The 21,800-nt window shown below is 35.0% G+C and overlaps 2 protein-coding genes across 3 annotated transcripts in view; one reads left to right on the top strand and one right to left on the bottom strand.

Annotated features, from left to right (window-relative positions):
• Positions 1–9,232, top strand: part of CCPG1 (cell cycle progression 1) — a 38,316-nt gene extending 29,084 nt beyond the window's left edge. For both annotated transcript variants that reach the window (XM_058541626.1, XM_058541627.1), the window contains exons 7-9: positions 2,074–2,195; positions 4,533–5,941; positions 8,261–9,232. In XM_058541626.1, the coding sequence (XP_058397609.1) occupies positions 2,074–2,195; positions 4,533–5,941; positions 8,261–8,450 (1,721 nt within the window). In that variant the 3' untranslated portion in view covers positions 8,451–9,232. The remainder of the gene's footprint in view (positions 1–2,073; positions 2,196–4,532; positions 5,942–8,260) is intronic.
• The window catches only part of PIGB (phosphatidylinositol glycan anchor biosynthesis class B), a 29,151-nt gene continuing 16,379 nt past the window's right edge, over positions 9,029–21,800 (bottom strand). The window contains exons 7-12 of the mRNA XM_058541632.1: positions 21,314–21,365; positions 20,013–20,224; positions 19,070–19,134; positions 12,138–12,351; positions 9,714–9,894; positions 9,029–9,401 (exon numbers count right to left, since the gene is read on the bottom strand). Of these exons, the coding sequence (XP_058397615.1) occupies positions 9,264–9,401; positions 9,714–9,894; positions 12,138–12,351; positions 19,070–19,134; positions 20,013–20,224; positions 21,314–21,365 (862 nt within the window). The 3' untranslated portion in view covers positions 9,029–9,263. The remainder of the gene's footprint in view (positions 9,402–9,713; positions 9,895–12,137; positions 12,352–19,069; positions 19,135–20,012; positions 20,225–21,313; positions 21,366–21,800) is intronic.

Below are 21,800 nucleotides of genomic sequence, written 5' to 3'. Positions count from 1 at the left end.
CAGTCATCAGTCGAGGGACACTTGGGTTTCTTCCATGTCTTGGCTATAGTGAATAATGCTGCGATGAACATAGGAGTGCATAAGCCTCTTTGGATTGTTGATTTCAGGTTCGTTGGGTAGATACCCAGTAGTGGGATAGCTGGATCATAAGGTATTTCTATTTTTAATTTTTTGAGGAATCTCCATACTGTTTTCCATAGAGGTCGCACCAGTTTGCATTCCCACCAGCAGTGGATTAGGGTTCCCATTTCTCCACAGCCTCTCCAGCATTTGTTGCTTTTTGTCTTGGTGATTATAGCCATTCTAGCAGGTGTAAGGTGATATCTTAGTGTGGTTTTGGTGTGCATTTCCCTGATGACTAGTGATGTTGAGCATCTTTCCATGTGCCTATTGGCCATCTGTATATCTTCTTTGGAGAAATGTCTGTTCATTTCCTCTGTCCATTTTTTGATCGGGTTGTTTGTTTTTTTGTTATTCAGTTGTGTGAGTTCTTTATATATTATGGAGATTAATCCCTTGTCAGATATATGGTTTGCAAATACTTTTTCCCAGCTGGTGGGTTCCCTGTCCATTTTGATCCTGGTTTCATTTGCCTTGTAGAAGCTCTTTAATCTGATGAAGTCCTACTTGTTTATTTTTTCTTTTGTTTCCCTTGTCTGAGTAGACATGGAATTCAAAAAGATCCCTTTATGGCTGATGGCAAGTAGTGTACTACCTATATTTTCCTCCAGGAGTTTTATAGTTTCGGGTCCAGGTCTTAGATCCATTTTGAGTTAATTTTTGTGTATGGTGAAAGAAGATGTCTACTTTCATTCTTTTGCACGTGGCTGTCCAGTTATCCCAGTGCCGTTTATTGAAGAGACTTTCCTTTCTCCACTGTATGTCCTTAGCTCCTTTGTCAAAGATTAGCTGCCCATGGATATGAGGTTTTACTTTGGGACTTTCAATTCTGTTTGCTATGCTTTTATAAATCAAAAATTTAAAGAGGAATCCTAACAGAATATCATAGCTGTTAACTGGTAACAGTTGTCTGTAATTTGGCAAAAGTTTTCTCTTTAGTGTTTTTCAAAATGTATAGAAGAAATTAAAAATCAGTTCTTTTAGCAGTAAGGGAAGAAATCATAAATTATCATTATTACATCCTTTCATTACAAAATTCTGTGATATCTTTACATAATGGTATGCTACTCAGTAGATGTAATATGAAGGTTGCCAAATGCATTTTGCATATTTTTTATTTAGTGTTGTTTGTTTTCTTTCATGCATGAAGCATGTAGCAGCATGTGAACAGCATGTCTTGGCAAATTAATATTTTGATATTTAGGGTGAAAATGTAGAGCATCCTAGTTGGTTTAAGATTCCTTTATCAAACTTCTAGGATAAGGATGGTGGTACTTCAGTACAGACCTAAACAATGCAGAATTCTTAAAAGATTTGGCTTTGAGAATGGTGGGTAATCACAGTTAGCCAACTGTTTTCCTTGCTGTACTCTTTGGCCTTGTGTTATATCATTTAGGCAATATATAGTGAGGGAAAAAAAAGACATTTTTGTTTTTCCTTATTGACTTATGACATGTGAATAGATTCCATGGTTAGTTTCTTTCTCTTTCGAAAGGGGGGAATGCAACACTTTATGTACCTCAAAGAGCCCTCAAAAACAACAACCTTGAGTGCCTTCACGATAGTAAGATTAAAAACATTATATAAATTGTTTTCTTTGTTAGGATAATATGGGCTGGGTTGTTTTAATCAAAAGGCTAGTGGACTGCTTAAATGTCCCTGGGTGTATGCTAAATAAAAAAAATATATATTAACCTACTTGGCCTGATTTATATTACAATTAACAGCCATCCACCATTTGATGAATGACACCATGAGATTTTACTTATTCATTCTTTGTTTATATAATCATAATTTTTATAGAACTGTGAAATGCTGATACTCTGAAGAAAATGATCCTATGTGGATTAAGTAGTTAAATATATGCAGATTAAATATTTTGTTATATGTTTTAAAAATTTTGGTAATCATAACCTTTATGTTATATCCCTAATAAAAAATTTTCATTTTTAGGCACAATACAGATTCAGAAGCGTCAACAGTTAGTCAGAAAGATACATGAAGATGAATTGAATGATATGAAGGATTATCTTTCCCAATGTCAACAGGAACAAGGGTCTTTTATAGATTATAAGGTGTGTACTGCTAATAAATTTTATAAAAAATAATTGGTAGCAAATAATTATTGTGCTATTCAGATACAAGTACAGTGAAGATTAGTAAATAATAATATTGGTAATTGTTGATTGAGTACTTACCATGTCCTAGTCACATTGTGAGTACCTGACATACAGTGTTTCTCTTATTTCTCACCACAGCCCTGTGAATTAAGCAAGTATTAATTTCATTTTATAGATGGGAAAGAGGTTCAAAAAAGTTAAGTACTTTTCCTAAGGCTAACAACTGGCAGAGCTGAATTTAATTCCACTTACCTTACTTCAAAGATATTATTCCTAATCACTGTAATATAGTTAACATTATCATTATTATTATTATTATTATTTTTTATTTTTGGTGAAGAAGATTCACCCTGTGTTAGTATCTGTCACCAATCTTCCTTTTTGCTTGAGGAAGATTCACTCTGAGCTAACATCTGTTGCCAATCTTCCTCTATTTTGTATGTGAGCCGCCACCACAGCATGGTTGCTGACAAGTGGTGTAGGTCTACGCTCAGGAACTGAACCCTGGCTGCCAAAGCGAAGCGTGCCAAACTTAACCACTAGGCCACCAGGGCTGGCCCTAGTTAACATTATTTTTAATTGATATTCTATATATAAAACATTATTATTAACGTTATTTTTACAGAGCTGAGCAAAACGTTTTCATTCGGTAAGAGAGAAAGAGAAGGAGAGTTTGTAATCTCTTTTAGGTCTTCCCTTGATAAGGGAAATCATCAGCCAGCCTTTTTTCTCTGGCTTCTTGTTAGTTTTGATGAAAGAGAGAGCATGTTATACTTTCCTGCCTAAAACACATCTGGCTCCAACAGGACTGTGCTGTCAGTTCTTTCCAGTTACCTAACACCTTTGTGGGTTTATGAGGACCAGCAAAATAGTTGGTCTCCTATCTAGTTCTTCTCTAGGAAGGGATTATAGGTAAACTCAGGGTAGAAAAGTAAACTCTTTTTTCCTTCCATTTCCCCGAATTTCCTTTACACTTAATATATGTATGTATCCCTTATAGGATTATGATTATATTTCTTTGGAAGACAGAATCTCACTTGACATCTGAATTATATCTTTCAGGGAGGAAGTACTGAAGTGAATTGTAAATAGTGTAGTTTTCCCTATCTTGATCAGATGATGTTATAAAAAGAGGAGCTATTTTCTTCTTCACCACTATGGTTTCTAGTTCCATAGGATGATGTTGGCTCTTAGGATACTTGCCCTGCATAGATCTTTACTGAGTCATTTTGATTTGTTCTCTGAAAATTAATGATAATCTTATCTTCTAATAAGATTAATATCTGTGGTAAATTGAGCAAAAAATTTAAGTATTTTGCAGATTTATACATAAGATATTTTAACTGACTGGATAGTGCTATAACCATTAACCTGTTTAAGCATATTGTTTAGTTTCTTGCTGTTTTGGTTAAAGTTTTTTTATTAATACGTGTGTTGAAAGAAAAACTAGATCGTTCAAGGCTACCTTGAACTGCAGCAAAATTCTGTAAGCCTGATTGAACATGATTTCTCTCTATCAAGGGTGCTCACTTCAGAGCTACCTTGCTAATCTGGTCATGGTCTCTTTAGAAGATTATTTGATATTGGAGAAATTAGTTATAAATGTTACCAAGATTTAGTCTGTCCTCTAAAATGTGGGAGAATTTGTATGACTTACCTGAACTTACTTAGAGATGTTAATTTGCGTAGGACTAAGATCTTTCTCATAGGACTAAGATGATTGAAATTTTTTTGCTTCAAAGAGTGCAGTGAATATAAACAATTTTTTGAAGCCTGAAGTCATCTCTAGCTGTAATTTTACTTTTTATAAAAGATTATCTCCCTCACCTGAGGATCAGAGAAGCCTTTAGTTCTGCCTAAATTCTCTCTAGGAGCCTTCTCAGGAGATTGGAGTCTTGTAGTCAAAAGATAGGCCTATCTCCTTTTCTCCTGACTTGTCAGTGGGCCTAGAAACAGGTAAGAATTTCATATGATTATGGGAAACACTAATCAGAAGTACCCCATCTCTATTTTTAAAATCTTGTTAGGGATAAACCAAGCTCTAGCTAATTTTTTCCTGTCTTTAAATTCTTCCAGCATGCTATGGTCTTACTTTGATATAGCTCTCTACCATGCATTTTCTTGCATATGAACCTTGTATTTCCTAATTTTTATGTATTTAAAATACTACATAAGGATAGTCTCTGCAGAAATAGACTAAAAATTTATGGAGTATTTGTCATATCTTAAAGATTTAAATTTAGCTTTTAAAGGATTTTACGTGTTTCTTTCTTCTTTTTCAAAAAAATTTAGTCATTGAAGGAAAACCTTGCGAGGTGTTGGACCCTTACTGAAGCAGAGAAGATGACTTTTGAAACTCAGAAAAAGAACCTTGATACAGAAAATCAGTATTTAAGAATATCTCTGGAGAAGGAAGAAAAAGCCTTATCTTCATTGCAGGAAGAGTTAAGGAAACTAAGAGAACAGATTAGGATATTGGAAGATAAAGGGACAAGTACTGAATTAGTTACAGAAAATCAGAAACTTAAGCAGCATTTGGAAGAAGAAAAGCTGAAAACACATAGCTTCCTTAATCAAAGGGAGACTCTTTTGGCAGAAGCAAAGATGCTAAGGAGGGAACTGGAGAGAGAACGACTAATAACCATGGCTTTAAGGGTGGAACTCCAGCAGTTAAGTTCTAGTCAGTCATATGGCAACCCAGACTCTCCTGATGTATTGACTGAAAAAAAAGAAATAGAAATCTTACGGGAAAGACTCACTGAGCTGGAGCGGAAGCTAAACTTTGAACAGCAGCGTTCTGATTTGTGGGAAAGACTGTATATTGAGGCAAAAGATCAAAATGGAAAACAAGAGACTGATGGAAAAAAGAAAGGGAGCAGAGGAAACCACAGGGCTAAAAATAAGTCAAAGGAAACATTTTTGGGCTCAGTTAAGGAAACATTTGATGCCATGAAGAATTCTACCAAGGAGTTTGTAAGGCATCATAAAGAAAAAATTAAACAGGCTAAAGAAGCTGTCAAAGAAAATCTGAAAAAATTCTCAGATTCAGTTAAATCCACTTTCAGGCATTTCAAAGATACCACCAAGAATATCTTTGATGAAAAGGGCAATAAAAGATTTGGTGCTACAAAAGAAGCAGCAGCTAAAAAACCAACAGTTTTCAGTGAATATTTACATCCACAGTATAAGGCACGTACACAAAACCAGAGGAGTAGAGGCCCTACTATGCAAAGAGAAGGAAGGAAAGAAAAGCCAGTTCACTTTGAAGAATTTGGAAAAAATACAAATTCACAGAAATGCAGTGCTGAGCATGACTGTAGTGAAAATTATAATTCTTTCAGAAAGGCTTGTTCTGGTGTATTTGAATGTGCTCAACAGGAATCCATTAACCTTTTTAATATTAAACTGTTGAATCCTGTAAGGATAGATGAATTTAGACAGTTAATTGAAAGGTATTTATTAGAAAAACTGGATAGTTTTCATCATTGGAAAGAACTCGATCAATTCATCAATAAGTTTTTCCTAAATGGTGTCTTTATACATGATCAGAAGCTCTTCACTGACTTTGTTAATGATGTTAAAGATTATCTTAAAGACATGAAGGAATATCAAGTAGATAATGATGGAGTATTTGAGAAGTTGGATGGATATATATATAGACACTTCTTTGGTCACACTTTTCCCCCTCCATATGGACCCAGGTCGGTTTACATAGCACCATGTTATTATAATAGTTTTTAACATTTCTAGATTAGATAGCATTTTTATCATTTGATAAATTTCTTGGAATGTTACTATTTGTAAAAGTCCTTTTTGTTAAAAAAAAGTACTATTTGTAAAAGTACTTTATTGCCAGAGAATTTATAATAAATTGAAAGATATGATTTTTCATAGCTACTACAAATTGAAAATTTCATATAATCAGTTTGACTTGAGCAAATGGTTTAATTTCTACCTTAAAAATCAGTTAAGAATTTATAAATCCTGTTTTGTTTCTTTTCATTATAGTTTATATGAAAAGATAATCACCTTAAGTGAAATTATTTTCCTTTAATCTTTTATTCATTTACTCACTTTGGACAGCTAGGAGTGAACAATACAGATTTCACTCTGAAATCAGAAGAGCTCATATATAACAATTCAGATGTCCTACTTATTTTCATTTGTCTATTCCATTTACCAACTAATTATGATATTTAATACACTTATTACAGAATTCATTGTTGATAAAGGTAGAGGCATGATCAAAGAGGCAAACTTAGCAAGCCACAAGTTCTGTGTGTGCTTCATACATAACTTCTAAAAATAACTTTGTATCCATTGCTTATTAGCTTTATGTTCTGTAACATGAAACTCACCTAATCTTCAAATACTAGCTTTATTTTTTACCTTTGAGATGGTTATATATATATATATATATCTTTATGAATAAATGTAATGTGTCTATAAAATAATGAGACTGATTTTGGTGTCTTTAGTCATTAAACAAAGACCTAGTGCCTATAATGAGCAAAGCACTGTGAGGCTGCCCTGAGGAAATAAATGAAAAATTCTTACTGACAAGGAGCTCAAAAGCTTTTGGAGAATTAGGTAAATATAAGAAATAAAATGGAGGTATGGAGCCATATTGTATATGGTGGCCTCAGTCTGGAGATGTTTGGTAAGGCTTCATGAGTGAGGTGGCCGTTGAACTGAACTTCTTTTTCAAACTGGCTTTTGAAGGAGATATGAGAATTTGCCAAGCAGATAGAGTAGGACATTCCACTCAAAGGGAATTTCATTTGCTCAGATTTGGAGATGTGAAGACATGCCACTTGAAGGAGGCAAAGTAGTCCTAGGGTATGAATAGAAGAAAAGAGTTCAGATCATGAAGGACCTCATTTTTTGCTAAAGGACTTGCTTTATTGCATTTTGGATCACTGGCAGCAGCCTGCAGGATTGGTTGGCAAGGGTGAAGCCAGAAGCTAGAAGGTGGTCTTTGAAACAATGTAGACATGAGCTGATAAGTCCCTAAACTAGGACAACAGTAGGTGTGGAAAGGAGGAGACAGATTTGAACAATATATAGTAAATAAAATTGGTGGTATTTCTTGTGAAAGAGAAGTAGAAAGTAACTAGGACTTCCAGATTTCTGGGTTGGGTTGCTATTTGGATAATGATTATCACTAAGATAAGGAATACCGGGTTTGGGGTAAGGGAAATTGGACATGAGAATTGTACTTGGAGGTACCTATTGACATCCAAGTGGGGAGAATTAATTGGCCATTAGTTATATGACTGTCTCTCTAGCCCAGACTGTGTTTGTGTATGCATAGATAGTCTAGGCTGGAGGTATTTATCAGACTTGGGGAACACCAACATCTAAGGGGTGGTAGAGAAAGAAGGCTGAGAATAAGAGTGGCATCATGAAAATGCAAAGATCACCTCAAGTAAAAGGAATATTTATGTAAGTGTGTCAAATGCTGTAAAAAAAATGGACTGGATTTCTTGGCTGGGGAATGTGTGGCCATGGATGGTATTGTGGACTGTTTCAGTGAAGTAGTGACAGAAGACTGATCATAGAGATTGAGGAGAGCAGTAAGTGTAGACATTGTTTATGAACTTTCGTAGTAGGAGAGAAAAAAAGAGACTTTGTTTGTAAGAGATGTATAGAGATGTATACATATTCCTGCTGAGGGATGAAGCCAATGGGGAGGGACTGATTTTTACAGGAAAGGAGGACAAGTAATGGAAACACATCTCATTATTTTATTGTCACATTTCTATTCTTTATCTTTTGCGTGTTTCCCCTTTTTGCCAGTACAGTTATGTTTGTGTATTTTTTCTTTCTATAGTCTATAGGATAAAAGTGTAATACTCACTGAATCTTTCTGATATGGTTATACTAGGATTTTACTTCAGATTAATTTAACATCCTTTTTCAGAGTATTCAGATAATTAATGGAGAAAAACATTAAAATTGTTTCTTGTTTAAATAAATTTAACTCTAACATAGATGAAAAATGTGTTTACTGCTTTCAGTCGACCAGATAAAAAGCAACGTATGGTAAATATTGAAAACTCCAGGCATCGAAAACAAGAGCAGAAGCACCCTCAGCCACAACCTTATAAAAGGGAAGGTAAATGGCATAAATGTGGTCGCAATAATGGAAGACACATGGCAAATCTTGAAATAGAATTGGGGCAATTACCTTTTGATCCTAAATATTGATCATCATGATTAAGTTAAATTAGAAAACTGTAACAGAAAACATGGATGCTTTCTACAATGTTTGGTGTTGAAACTAAGATGAAATTATCAAGATAACAATGTCTTTTCATCATTTCTAACTATCAGTTTGATGACTTTATATTATTACTCAGAAGCATCAAGCAAAAGCTTACTAACCTGCATTTTCCTGTAGCTTAGCTTTGCTGAATTTTTTTGGCACTGGAAATGTTCAACTGTAGTTTTATTAAGGAAGCCAGGCATGCAACACATTTTGTGCATGAAATGAGACTTCCTTTCAGTGTATGAGCTTAAAGCAAGCTCAAATCATACACGACAAAGTGTAATTAACACTGATATTGTGTTGAATTTGCAGTAGAGCTTGAAAAAAGTACACTATGATGGAATTTCATCTTTAACATTTTATAACCTTACACTTGCTTCTTGTCTTTTTGTGAGTTCAAGAGCCCGTTGACTTGTGAAGAATTTGCTGCCTTCTTAAGAGCTTGCTGACTTGTTCTCTTGTGAAATTTCTTGCACATCTGAATATTGTGGAAGAAACAATAAAACTACACCATGAGGAAAACTAAAGGTCTTTATTTAAAATCTGGCATTGTATTAATACACAATTTTATACTTTGTGATATTTTTCATACATTTCCTCAGCAGCGATATTTGGTAAAGCAGTTCATAGTGGTTTTTTGCTAGTTCCATGAATCTTACCCAAGTGTTTACTAGCGTATTTAAGCAGCATCTGAATATTTCTACCCAGCAATATCTATTTCTCTGGAAAAGATCTAAACACAGTTCAGAATTTCATCTTCTGTTGAGTTTCCCTTTTAACTTCCGTTCATAGACGTATATGTGACTTCCAGTACGACCCTCTGGCAATTGAGTGTGGAAGAAAACAGCAGTTCTCTCATAGTTGCTTGAAATTAGGAAAGCACTTATTTCCTAGAAGTAAATAAATGTTTAAGTAAATAAAGGCTACAATCTGCTGAGTACTGTTTCAAGAATTTTAGAATGTCTCATTCTGATTTGCGTCTCTACAACTTTTTTCTTAATAAAACAATTAACTCATGGTAAGTAACATATATACCTTGATAGTTATAGAACGGGGGCTGATTTTGACTAGGGAAAAGACCAATTACAAAATAAGAGGGTTGAAAGGGACCATAAAAAAGTTATGTTGTCTGTTTACCTGGGTGTTTGCTAAACTTGAAGTGAAATAAAAATACTGAGTTTTCCCTTTTCATGTTTCCTTACCTCCTCCAAAACGCTGAAGATGATCAAGTGAGTAGGCAATGTTGAATCATTGTGAAACTCTTTATACAACCAGTTTAAGGGATTTAGATAAAATATATCTGCTTCATCAAGATATTGACTTTTTCCAGTCAGGTCTGGAGGACATTGGAGAAATCTCATTGGAAGTGGGTAATGGACATGGCTATGAAGAGAAAGTTACCATTATAGATACAAGAAGTAAAAAAAATTATGAAAGTTTTCAAATTACTCTTAAAATACTTAAGTGTTCACTTAAAATGTAAAATCTGAATCTTAACTGCATTCCAATTACAGTGAGGAAGCAAGCCTTTAATGCAGTTTTCTCAAAGATGGAGAAGATGCTTCTCACATCATGTACCTGTGCAGCAGCAGCATAACCTACAAGTCCCAACAAAAGCATGAAACTCCATTTCAAGATGGGATAGTAGGTCAGCAGCTTGGGGGACGCAATATTCTCTAACGTTAGTATGCTGTACCAGAAATGTAATAGGCCTTTGGGACCAGGTAGGTTACTTGTTAATAGGAGAGTAATTCCCCATAGGCTTATTTGGCAAGAAAATAAGTCATGAAACTAGAAAACTAGTCATCAACCAGAAAGGATTCTTTCTCTCTTTCCTTTCTTCTCTGAAAGGGGATGGATCACATCCTTAAATGAGTTTCTCCTGTGTTTGTTTTTTTCGTTCTTTTATTTTTATATAAGATTTAGTAATAGCAACATATGTTCACTGATTAACACCCAAATAAGTAATGGGTTTACTGTAACAGAAAGACTAGAGTGTATGTGAAAGAGAGGGATTGATGAATTATGACAACTTGAATCAGTTACTTGGGCCATGCAAAAAGCCATATTTATAACTTTGCATCAGCAAAAATAAAAATAAATATGCGATAGAGGTTTATCTCTGAAATGCATACAAAGTAAATTTACACAAGACCTAATACTACATGACTTTTATAATTTTGGAGATGAAGGTCTTCAAGAGGAAAGCAGAAAGAGCTGATAAAAAGCTAACAGCCTTATATTCCAAAGTAGGCATCAGATGTTTTTTGCTCCCTTGTGCACTCTGAAAAAATATAAGATGAGAACTTGGTAAACTATGGAAAGCATCTTAGTACCTCTAGAATTCCTGTTCTCTGCAGTGTTGTGAGCATGGAGGGACAGTGAATGTCCTTCTCTCAGCTCTAGTCTTTTTTATAAAGTAGAAGAAGCTCAAGTTGAAGAGATACTTGGGGTCTTACATTTAACCTGTGGCTGTTGCTAGGCAATCCCAATTTTCTAAATTATGTATTAATGATTGGCATTAATGATTCAGTTAAGTAGAGTATTCCAAAAGTATTAAGTTACCTTAAAATAATATCAAATTTGATATTAAGTTGGAAAATTAACTTCAGATTGTTTAAAGCCAGATTAAGTTAAATAAGTGCAGAATTTTTAAAGGAAAGCTGTTTGCTTTTTGCCTTCGTACTGTTATTGGGCAATTGGTAACTTATCCAACTTCCTGAAATACACACACAGGGCCAAATGGATGTCTTTTTAAATGCCCTGCATAGTTAAGGCAGTTTCAGTGTTACATTTCCCAGGAACACTTAATTCAAGCAGTAGGATATCATCTAATTGAATTCCCTAATTTTTACAGGCGAGACAACTGATATCCAAAGAGATTGAAAGGACTGGTTTAGGACCAGGGCAACAATCCAGTAGTAAATCTAGACTAGAGTCCAGTGTTTTGAGATTAATTTAAAATTGTATAAATATAAGATGTATCACAAAGATTTGTAGTAAGATCAGTGATAACTGAATTTCTTTACTAAGAATACCATCAAATAACCTATAAAATATTTTATGCTACATTTAAATCAGATCATTTAAATGTAAGTTGTTTAAATTTTTGAAAAAGTTTATTTAAAAGTGGTGTATTGGGCCAGCCCTGTGGTTTAGCGGTTAAGTGCGCGCGCTCCACTACTGTTGGCCCAGGTTCGGATCCTGGGTGCACACCGACGCATTGCTTCTCTGGCCATGCTGAGGTGGCGTCCCACATACAGCAACTAGAAGGACGTGCGACTATGCCATGCAACTACGTACTGGGGCTTTGGGGGAAAAAAGGAGGAGGATTGGCAATAGATGTTAGCTCAGAGCCGGTCTTCCTCAGCAAAAAAAGAGGAGGATTGGCATGGATGTTAGCTCAGGGCTTCCTCACAGAAAAAAAAAGAAAAAAAAAAGTGGTATATGATTTTCATTGACATGGTTCAAGTGGTTTTTAAAATTCATCAGTGAATAAATATGAATAGGAGTTTCAAATTTCTTATAATCATTTGATCAATTTAAATCCAGGAATCTGAAAGGAATTTTAAGGTAGTCAGTTTCATTTTCTTAATAACAGCATACAGTGGAGCAACTTTTATTACCTATAATAAGGAGTGGAGTGGCAAGGCATCATTACAAATACTGAAGCTGAAGATTTATTAGGATTGTTGTAACCGAGTTCTTGAATATGAGTCATGACATCAAGAGTACCTCGCTGATGAACTAAACCAGTATAGAGGGCAAGGAGCATATTTGATAAAAACAGGAAACTCAGAGCTGGTTTCTTCCACGTTTTCAGGTGGTTTAGTGAGTACCCTATATGAAGATAGACACATTGAATCATAATACTGGCAATCTTGTTTTCTTATAGCTAAGCAAGTGTTAACTGAAAATACACTTGTTATGGATGTAGCACAAGCTGTAATGCTGTTAGGGACAAACAAGAAATAAGCAATAGGTCATCTTTATAATTTTTCTGACCATTCACTATCATTGTCTATTGTCATCCAGGTCTTGACCTTTATATAGAAAAAGGAATTGAGGTATAATGGAAAGATGATGGCTAGGGAGTCCAACAGACCCAGATTTGAATTCTGGCTCTGGCACACGTTGCTCTACTTTGCTGAGCATCTAGTTTCTCCATCTGCAAATGGGATAACAGTATCTTTTTCAACTATTAGGAAAAAATGTATGTCTGGTGCCTATCCTGGTGCATAGTAGTTGCTAAATAAATAGAACTTTTATTCCATTTACTTTTTTCTTTCATCTCTAGCAATGGATTGTGTACATACAAGTCTCAGTAATTCTGGAGGAAGTATAACAGAGTGTCCTTTTAGAAAAATAAACCACTGGGCTCCTGGGAGATTTTCAATGGTCAGTATGTGTGATGGCATGGACCTCTTTTTCTGGAAGAAGAGGACCTATATCATTTTTTTTTCTCTTTCACTATAGTGTTGGTCAATTTGGAGATGCTGAAAAATTTTTCTTTTTTAATTTGTAGAAGTAATTCTTGTATGTGGCAAAAAACAAAAAACCAAGTAGAACAGAAGGGTAAATGAAAAGTGAAAGTCCCTGTTCCCTCCCATAGTCCTACTCCACAGGAATAGCCACTGATAATGAGCACATTAGGATAAAAGAAGAAGTTGATTAGTAAACTTCCTTGACATTTTGTTCACACTCCATATGTATTGGTTCCACAGAACTAGATAATAGTTCTTTTGGAATTTGGGTATCCAGGATCCAATCTGAAATTGGATGGATCCTGAAACTGGATGGAGCCTGCCTGAAATTTTAGCACTAATTCCCACTAGGGTCAAGGCACTGTTTTCCATAACCATTACCTAATTGACTGCTATCAGCTGTCTTAGCTCTGCTCAATTACTAAAAATAATTGAACATGAATAAAATTAATCTTGAACTGTTCCCATTTAACTACACTGACATAAAGTTGGCCTAGGAAGGACTGTTTCAAAAGTAAAATAGGAATAAATCAAGACTTATAACTCACTTGAATTACATCTAGTACTTGACACCAACCAAAGACACTCATTCTCTCGACTTAGCATGGTTAGAAATTAAAAAGCTGTATGCATTAACATTCAGTTTTGGAAATACTGAAGATACCTTTCTTTGTATACTTAAATGTTTCTTAATTAGCTATGCCGCCCTTACAACTTTTCCTTAATCTGTATTAATTGCTTTGAAGAGTATAAAATGGACTGAAAATAATAATTTCATCTATTTTAAGACATCTGATACCTGCCACTTGATAGCTGAAATCAAATTTGGGCAAGTAATCTTAGATGCTCAATTTTGTTCCTCTGAATATTTTAGATAACATTACCTATAGTTCATTCCATTCAGTAGTTGGAATATCACATATCCATCTCACCTAGTACTCCTTGAAACTGCTGATTAACCAGAGAACATTCTGAAAAGTGGTGTGATAAAAAAGTAGGTAGATCAAGAAAATTAAGCCTACGTTTAAAACAAATCTCAATTTATAAAATGTTTGAAACTGTAAAATGAGGAACCTACTAAAGAGCATGAGAACTGAAATTAGCTTTATTAGAACTGAAATGGGATTCTAAAAGTTCTGCCATCTGTAATAATTCCAGTCACAGATATGACAGACTAGCAAATACAACTCAGAAGTGAAGTGCTTCCTTGGGTAGACAGGCAAAAACTGAAACTACCTACTGGGCTCAGATTACAAAAAGCTACATTAAAGCCTACCCTGCCAAGGCCTTAGGAGATGACTTGCTCTCAGGAATATTCAAATAAGTATAATATGGGCATCTGTAAAGTGGTTCACTCATTAACAAAATTTGTTTATTCAGTAAACGTTCATTGAAAGTTTTATCAGAAACTATGGCATTTAGGGATACAATGGTATGGGTGACTGATAAAAAACTGGAATACATGGTGGTGAATGTTATAAAAATGGCATTCTGAGTAGAACGTTGGAAGAAAACGTGCTTGTATTCCCAGCTTCTTCAGTGCTGAGGGGGCTCTTTCAAGTTAGATAATGCTTACGTTACTTTGTGGTAGTTTTCACCTTCTAAAGCTAGCTCATTTTAGGATGGATTCTTTCAGTGAGAACCGAATCGCCATATTATTTGGAAAAATAATATAAAGAAAATGCTGGGAAAAGAAGGAACAGTCTTGAATGTGAAGACTGAGGGTTTTCATATCATCTGACATTGAAAAGTTTCCCAAGGGGATTTCAGAAACTGGAGTTGCTAAAGGGAGAATTGGAAATACATGACAGCTGCAGGGTTAGACTGAGTCACAAGAGAAGCCTAGAATCCATGGGTTGCTTACAGGGAAGCAGTATGGTTTCTTCAATATTTAAAAGAGGTAATTAATAAGATCCTAGTAGCTGCCATCCCTAAGTCTACTTAACTGTACATATAATGTGGAGATGCAGTTCTCACTGAAAGGATCCACCCTAAAATGAGCTAGCTTCAGAAAGGGATAGTTACCCCATGTAATGTAAGCATTACCTAACTTGAAATATGAGATGCCCCTCCCAATTACAGAAGATTCTGGGAACACAAGTTTTCTATCTGTCCTATAAACCACTTACCGAACTCTTTCAGCCTCTCGTGTAATTTCCACGAGAACAAAGACTCAGTATGAACCCCGGTGACTACTTGTCAGAATAGAGGCCCCTTCATTTCACACAGTAGCTCTTAGTAACTCAATGCTAAATAACATTCCAGAATATTTAATTTGCTCCTGTTATTTGGGCCTACAAAAAGATACTTAAAGGAGGGTATATAGAAAATTTCTGCAAGAATTTATAAGAAAGTGATAATTATCTCTGGGAAGTGGGGCCAGATGATTACATGATGACACTATTGTGGTTTTTTTTTTTTTTGTCCATGAGTAATTTTTATAATAAAAAATACACTGGGTTCTTATCAACTCACTCTCATCAGACTACTGTTAAAAAAAGTCTTTTTAAATCCATTATGTCCCAGTTGACTACTCCAAGATAACATCTAAAAACCTGAGTATATAAGAAGGCCCTTCATGAGTTGGTTCCTTCTTTAGTTGGCCATATCTCCTAATCATCATGTTATTTATCTTGCTATGCCCAATCACTTTTTAAGTTTTGTATATTTAGTGTTATAATCTGTATTCTTCAGCAATGTCTGATGAGTTCCTTCTTACCAAGGTAAGATTCATTGTAATGGAGAGGGTGGGAAAGTTGGGGGCTGTACATGACTGATCCCATCAAACACTGAGGTGTAGCAAGGATGTGTCTTAGTTTTGGCAAGAATTATTAGAAAACCCAAGAAAAAAGTCTCTACCAAGTTCTACCAACTAGAGATACTTCTAAGTTAGCCTTTTCATTTTTAAATACTCCTTGGGAAAGCTGTTACTTATGTCAACTTAAATTCAGTATTTATATGAGAAAAACAAAGGGTGGTTTAATTCTGGAATGGGAGGTACAGGAGAATGGGCCTGGGGGAGTGAGACTTTAAAACTATTAAGAACCAAAAGAGAGCACTGGGCACAGATGGAGGTATCAGGAAGAATTTTATGTTGCTACTTTGCTGAGGAAATAAAGCTATATTTTCATCTTTCATAGTCTGAAGTCAGTAGGTAGTGCCAAAAACAAAGATCTTTAAGGGACATTATTAGCATTTTATTTTTATAGAGAGATAAATATCAAAACCACCTAAAAGAGTATAAGTGCTTGTGTCTAGGGAGGGGAAATTGGAGGGAAGGCAGGGGAACCATTGTTTTTTAAAACAAACTCCATATAGAATGACTTTTGAAACAATGTGCTTGTGCAATTTTGATAAAAAAAGACTAGCATAGGGAAAAACAAAGCGGCCTAATCAGAGACAAGCAAGTCTACATTAGCCACTGTGGTAAAAACAGATTAAGTAGACACCCAACCCAGAGTTAGTAGCAGGTGCTGGAAACATTATCAGCACAAATGACAGAGGTTCAATCTAAGAATTCCAGTGTTACTAGACCAATGGCACCTTTCTTTTATAGATAAAGAAACTGAGGCACAAGGTTATACAGTTCACTAAGGATCAGAGCCAGTTACAGAAGGTATGTTTTCTAGAGTAAGTCCTATTTTGGATAGGACTGAGGGAAATTCAAATTAGGCAAAAGAAGTTATTGTAGATTGAAAAAATGGCCGCAGTTATTCCTCTTGTGTCCAATCCCTACACGAACCTCAAGTTTCTCTCGCATCTCTTGAGTCCGGCCTGGCTTTGTGACTTGCTTTGACCAAAAGAATGTGGTGGAAGTAACTGTGCCAATTCCATGCTTGAGCCTCAGAGGGCCATGGACACTTCTGCTCCCTCTCTTGGAACTCTGACTACACCAAGTGAACAAACCCCAGCTAGCCTGCTGGAGAATGAGAGCACACAAGAGCTGAAGTACCTTGGTCTATAGCCAGTTGAACCCTAAACACATGAGAGTCCAGTCTAGGTCAATTGAGCTGTCTACCTCATCTGCAGCTGGTCATATTTGCGTAAGTGACTCAGTGGAGACGACAAGAACTGCCCAGTTGAACTAGACTTGTAAATAATAATAAATGGAGTTTTAAGCCCCCGAGTTTTATAGTGGCTTGTTATACAGCAATTGCTGATAGAGTTGTCATGTTTATATACAATCAGGTTAAAATAGGTCACACAAGAATAGAATAAAACTGAGATTTGAGGTACAATATAACTCAAGATTTCAGGTAGTTAGAAAAGACTCAAACTAGGCCATTTAAAAGATCAAGAACACCAAAGAGAACTGTTGTCTTATGTCATTCCTGAATATCCATTCTGCCTAGGTGAGCTCATTACTTAGTTGGTCCTATTGTTGGAATCTGTTGGCATTAAAGAGTTCTGACTCATGGTGGAAGTATAAGTCTCCTGGGAGTCAGAATCCTTTGGCTCACTCAAGAACCTTAGGTATATGTGCCTGGAGGAGGAGATCACGTCCTGTGAGAAGATCAGGGGTTTCACTAGGTCTCTGTCCTTTAGAGATCCCTCTGAGTGGACACCAGATGGAAGACAGGCTGATTCTTGTCCATTAGAAGAGGATCTCTTCATCCCTCACCAGCATTCTATCTATCTCAGTCTTGGGGAAGGGAAGCAAGGGGTTACCAGGATCCTGGCACTTAAAAGATTCAATCTTTTGGAGTGGGAATGAGGACTCAGTCTTTCTCTAGAACCACACACACACACACACACACACACGAGGACTCAGTCTTTCCCTGGAACACCACACACACACACACACACGAGGACTCAGTCTTTCTCTATTACACCACACACACACACACAAGGACTCGGTCTTTCTCTAGAACACCACACACACACACACACACACACACACACGCACGCACGCGTATGTGCCCTCCAGTAGCCTGCCAGAAACCAAACATGGCAAACCGGATTTCATTATAACTCTAACTCAAGTGCTTGTAAAAAAGAACATTTTAAAATCGGAATACTCATTCATGAACAGATTTCCTTTGGTAAATGGGCTCACTATACTTAAGACTTGTCAAATAGCTGTTAGATGCCTATATTTTTATATGTGCCTGCATTTGTATATGAAGTAATACTATTAAGTAATGACACAAATTAACTTTGGTTTCAATACTTCAGATATATCAAATATATAGATGTGTATGTTTGTATTTAAACTGAAGAGAGTACATACATCTGAGATATGTAGGAGATGATGGATACTTGGTCAAAGAAGGCTGCTTAACTCAATGGGTTGTTTGGAGTTTTTTTTTTTTTTTTTTAAAGTAAAAAGTTTGATATCATTAAGTCCCTAGTTTTTCCCAGCCTCCAGTCCCAGTTGATTACTCATTTCTTTCTTCCCCAATCCAATGATTTTTTAGTGATTAATATTTGAAGGAAGCCAGCAGTTATTTGTTCTGAATCAAACTTGAAGTTAATAAAGTTTCAATTCATAAGTTTTCCAAACCAACTAATGTAAAAATTAATATTTCCAGAGCTGAGTAATAAGACTTTTTAAAAGTCACATGTAAAAAAATTATTGCAAAGGTGGAAAAATGGAGAAAAGGCCAAAAATAAAATCAGAGGTGTGAATCACTTTAAAAATTTTATATGCATTCAAGTGAGTTTTAAAGGGGTAGATGTGTATAAAGCATTAAAAATTAGTTTCAACAGCTATAAATATATTTGTCATTTGTGGAATGAAGAACTTCATAGTTTAACCATAAACTTAAAATAGCTATTCTAAAACAGACATATTCCATTACTTTTTAATAAAAGATTTCTAACAGCCAGAAATACCACCACCAAAAGGTGCTTTGGATATTAGATCCTTATGTTTTTATCTCACTTTACAGGACACAGGAAAAAGGATCTTTAGGCTGCAAAAAGGGAATACTGCAGTAATATAATTTGTAATTAAGAAGCAATTCTTATTTAGCCCAGGTGAAAATAAATAATATTTTAGAGTTTAATGAGCATTTGTCTTTTAACTATTTCTATATAAATAATTTTTTTCTATATTAAACAAAAATACTTACCACAGAACACCATACAAAATGGTAAAACTGGATAGATAAACCTGAATTCTTTGTGGCTCAACATGCTATAATAAAAAAAATATTAAAAGGAAATATTATTTTCTCATATTACATGATAGTTTGAGAAATTAATGTGTATAAAATGAACTATAATTAACATCTGTTTTTCTAAGTACTGAGACTGAATTTCATGCTTCAGGAATCACTTTCATTATTTTTAGTTATAAGGTGATGATGATGTGTTAAAAGTAATCCTAACATTTAATGTCAATGTGAAATTCTAAAGTACAATTACATTCTAAAAAAGAAATTTCTATTACCAATACAAGTAAGTCATATTACTCAAATTTGGAATAAAGATACATACATTTTCATTTAAAAATATTTCTTCTCTATTCCTTCAATACTTAAAATTTTGGTAGTTTCTGTTTTTTAAAAGTAAATAAAATTTGTTCAACTTTTTAAAAACTGAATATATTCCTTAAGCAAACTATACGTATCAGAAGTATTCATTCTATCTGAGCACTAGCATAATTACAACCTTTTCTGTCTGCTAAATAATCCCCACTAATAAATCATAAGAATTAATGCATCTCCAAAAGATAAGCAGTTTACTTTTTGTGTGTGTGTGAGAGCAAGATCAGCCCTGAGCTAACATCCGCTGCTGATCCTCCTCTTTTTGCTGAGGAAGATGGGCCCTGGGCTAACATCCGTGCCCATCTTCCTCTGTTTTATATGGGACACTGCCACAGCGTGGCTTGACAAAGCGGTGCGTTGGTCCACACCCGGGATCCGAACCTGTGAACCCCAGGCCGCCAAAGCGGAGTGTGCAAACTTAACCACTAGGCCAGCCCCTAAGCAGTTTACTTTTAAAAGAATTTAGTTAATCTAATTTCTTGGTAACATTAAAAAAAATTAACTACTTGAACAAATAAAATCTTACCTATAAACTAACAGTGTCCACAGCACAGTCACCAAAAATATCCGGTACCTCTTTGGGGCTAGAAAGCAGCCATGAATAAAGAAGGGTAAGTGAGTACCCAAGACAACTGGAAATCCTTGACTGAAGTACCAGTGCCATGGATGAGAACCATAAAATGTTCCCAAATTCTGTAGCACGTTAAATTTCAAAAAATTATATTGAACCAGAGTCCACTGACATAATTGAAGGAAAGAGAAATAGAAATGCGTTAGTTCCAAGTATGAGTGTTTGGCATTAGGGAATCTGGCAGAATTGTGACATTAAATCAGAAATGATGTCTAAAAACCAGACAATAGTTTAATAATTTTGATTAATGACCATATGAAATCATTCTTTATTAATTTTTTATGTTCTAAGTATTAGTGTGTTCTTTGTTAATTTGTAAAACATTAGGTTTTTGAGACTCAACAAAAAATGAACAAATGTTCATACATATTTTGACAAGGAAAGTTTAACATACAATTAGAGATAAAGAGAATCCTTAAAAATAATAGTTACGAAAGTGTGCGTGTGGTACCTATATTAAAAATTTTACTCTAGTACCTTATGATATCACACATTACCTTTTAAGATAAAGCTTTGAAACATTACAATTTGAATTATAGCACAAAGAAGATAATAATAACAGCAGCAGCAACAGCAGTTAACATTGAGTGCTCACTTGTGCTTGTAAGCATTTTATATGCATTATCTCATTTAATCCTCCAACCTTATGTGACAGGTACTACAATTATTTCCAGATAAGGAAACTGGCAAGAAAGGTACAAAACTTATCCAAGGTCACACAGCTATTAATGAGGACACTGCACTTTAGACTGTGGCAGTCTGATTCCAGAGCCCATATGTGACTTAAAAACAGGGAACTTAGAAACCAAAGGCCATCACCAACAGTCATGAGATTAAAATGTCAAACCAAATGCTTGAAGAATAGAGTATGCTGGTTAATTTGAATTCTGAATGATTAACTTGAGGTCAACTAAAATCATTTAAAAATTTAACCTTTATTTTTACAAACCTGACAAAAATGGTTTAAAATGGACTCTGTTGAACCTCCACTAGGAAATCACAGTTCTGTTACATAGAAAGCACAGCAAATTGAACCAAAGGCATATGCTGGTAGTTTTTTTTTAATGTATCCCATATCACTTTTAAAAAATGATATGCCTGTGTTCCCAAATATTCATCGATTAAAAAGTCAGGTTAAGTTTTTAGTGTAATGGTTAGATTAAAAACAGCTGTTAGCTTAATGTCTTTTTACTTACTTGACCAAAAAAAATACGATCAATTATCAGAGACAAACTCAAAGTCACAAATCTGAAAAACAAAATAAAATAGAAGAGTGATTAACATTCTGAGCTTACTGGAAATCCAATATTGGCATATAGCTTTGCAAGTGCCTTGCATCAAAAGCCACTTTAAAAATGCTTTACAATTTCACCAATTGAATATGAATTTACACATTTTGAAAGATCTTTCATTGACAGAAGCTATATTTAAGCAACCTTCTTAAAATTAACAAACACTATATTATCTATTGCTGCAAACAAATTACCTGAAAATGTGGCAACTTAAAACTACGAACATTTATCATCTCATAGTTTCTGTGAGTCAGGAATCCAGGCACAGCTTAGTTGATCAGGCTCTAGGTCTCTAATGAATTGTCAAGATGTTGGCTGGGACTATAGTTTCATCTAAAGGCTCTCATTATTTGTTCCTATAGCACTTATTGTCACTTGATAAATATATATT

This window comes from Diceros bicornis, chromosome 5 (assembly GCF_020826845.1).
Source record: "Diceros bicornis minor isolate mBicDic1 chromosome 5, mDicBic1.mat.cur, whole genome shotgun sequence".
NCBI lineage: Eukaryota > Metazoa > Chordata > Mammalia > Perissodactyla > Rhinocerotidae > Diceros > Diceros bicornis.
The sequence above is the reverse complement of the archived record's forward strand: the minus strand, read 5'-3'. Positions and strand labels throughout refer to the sequence as shown.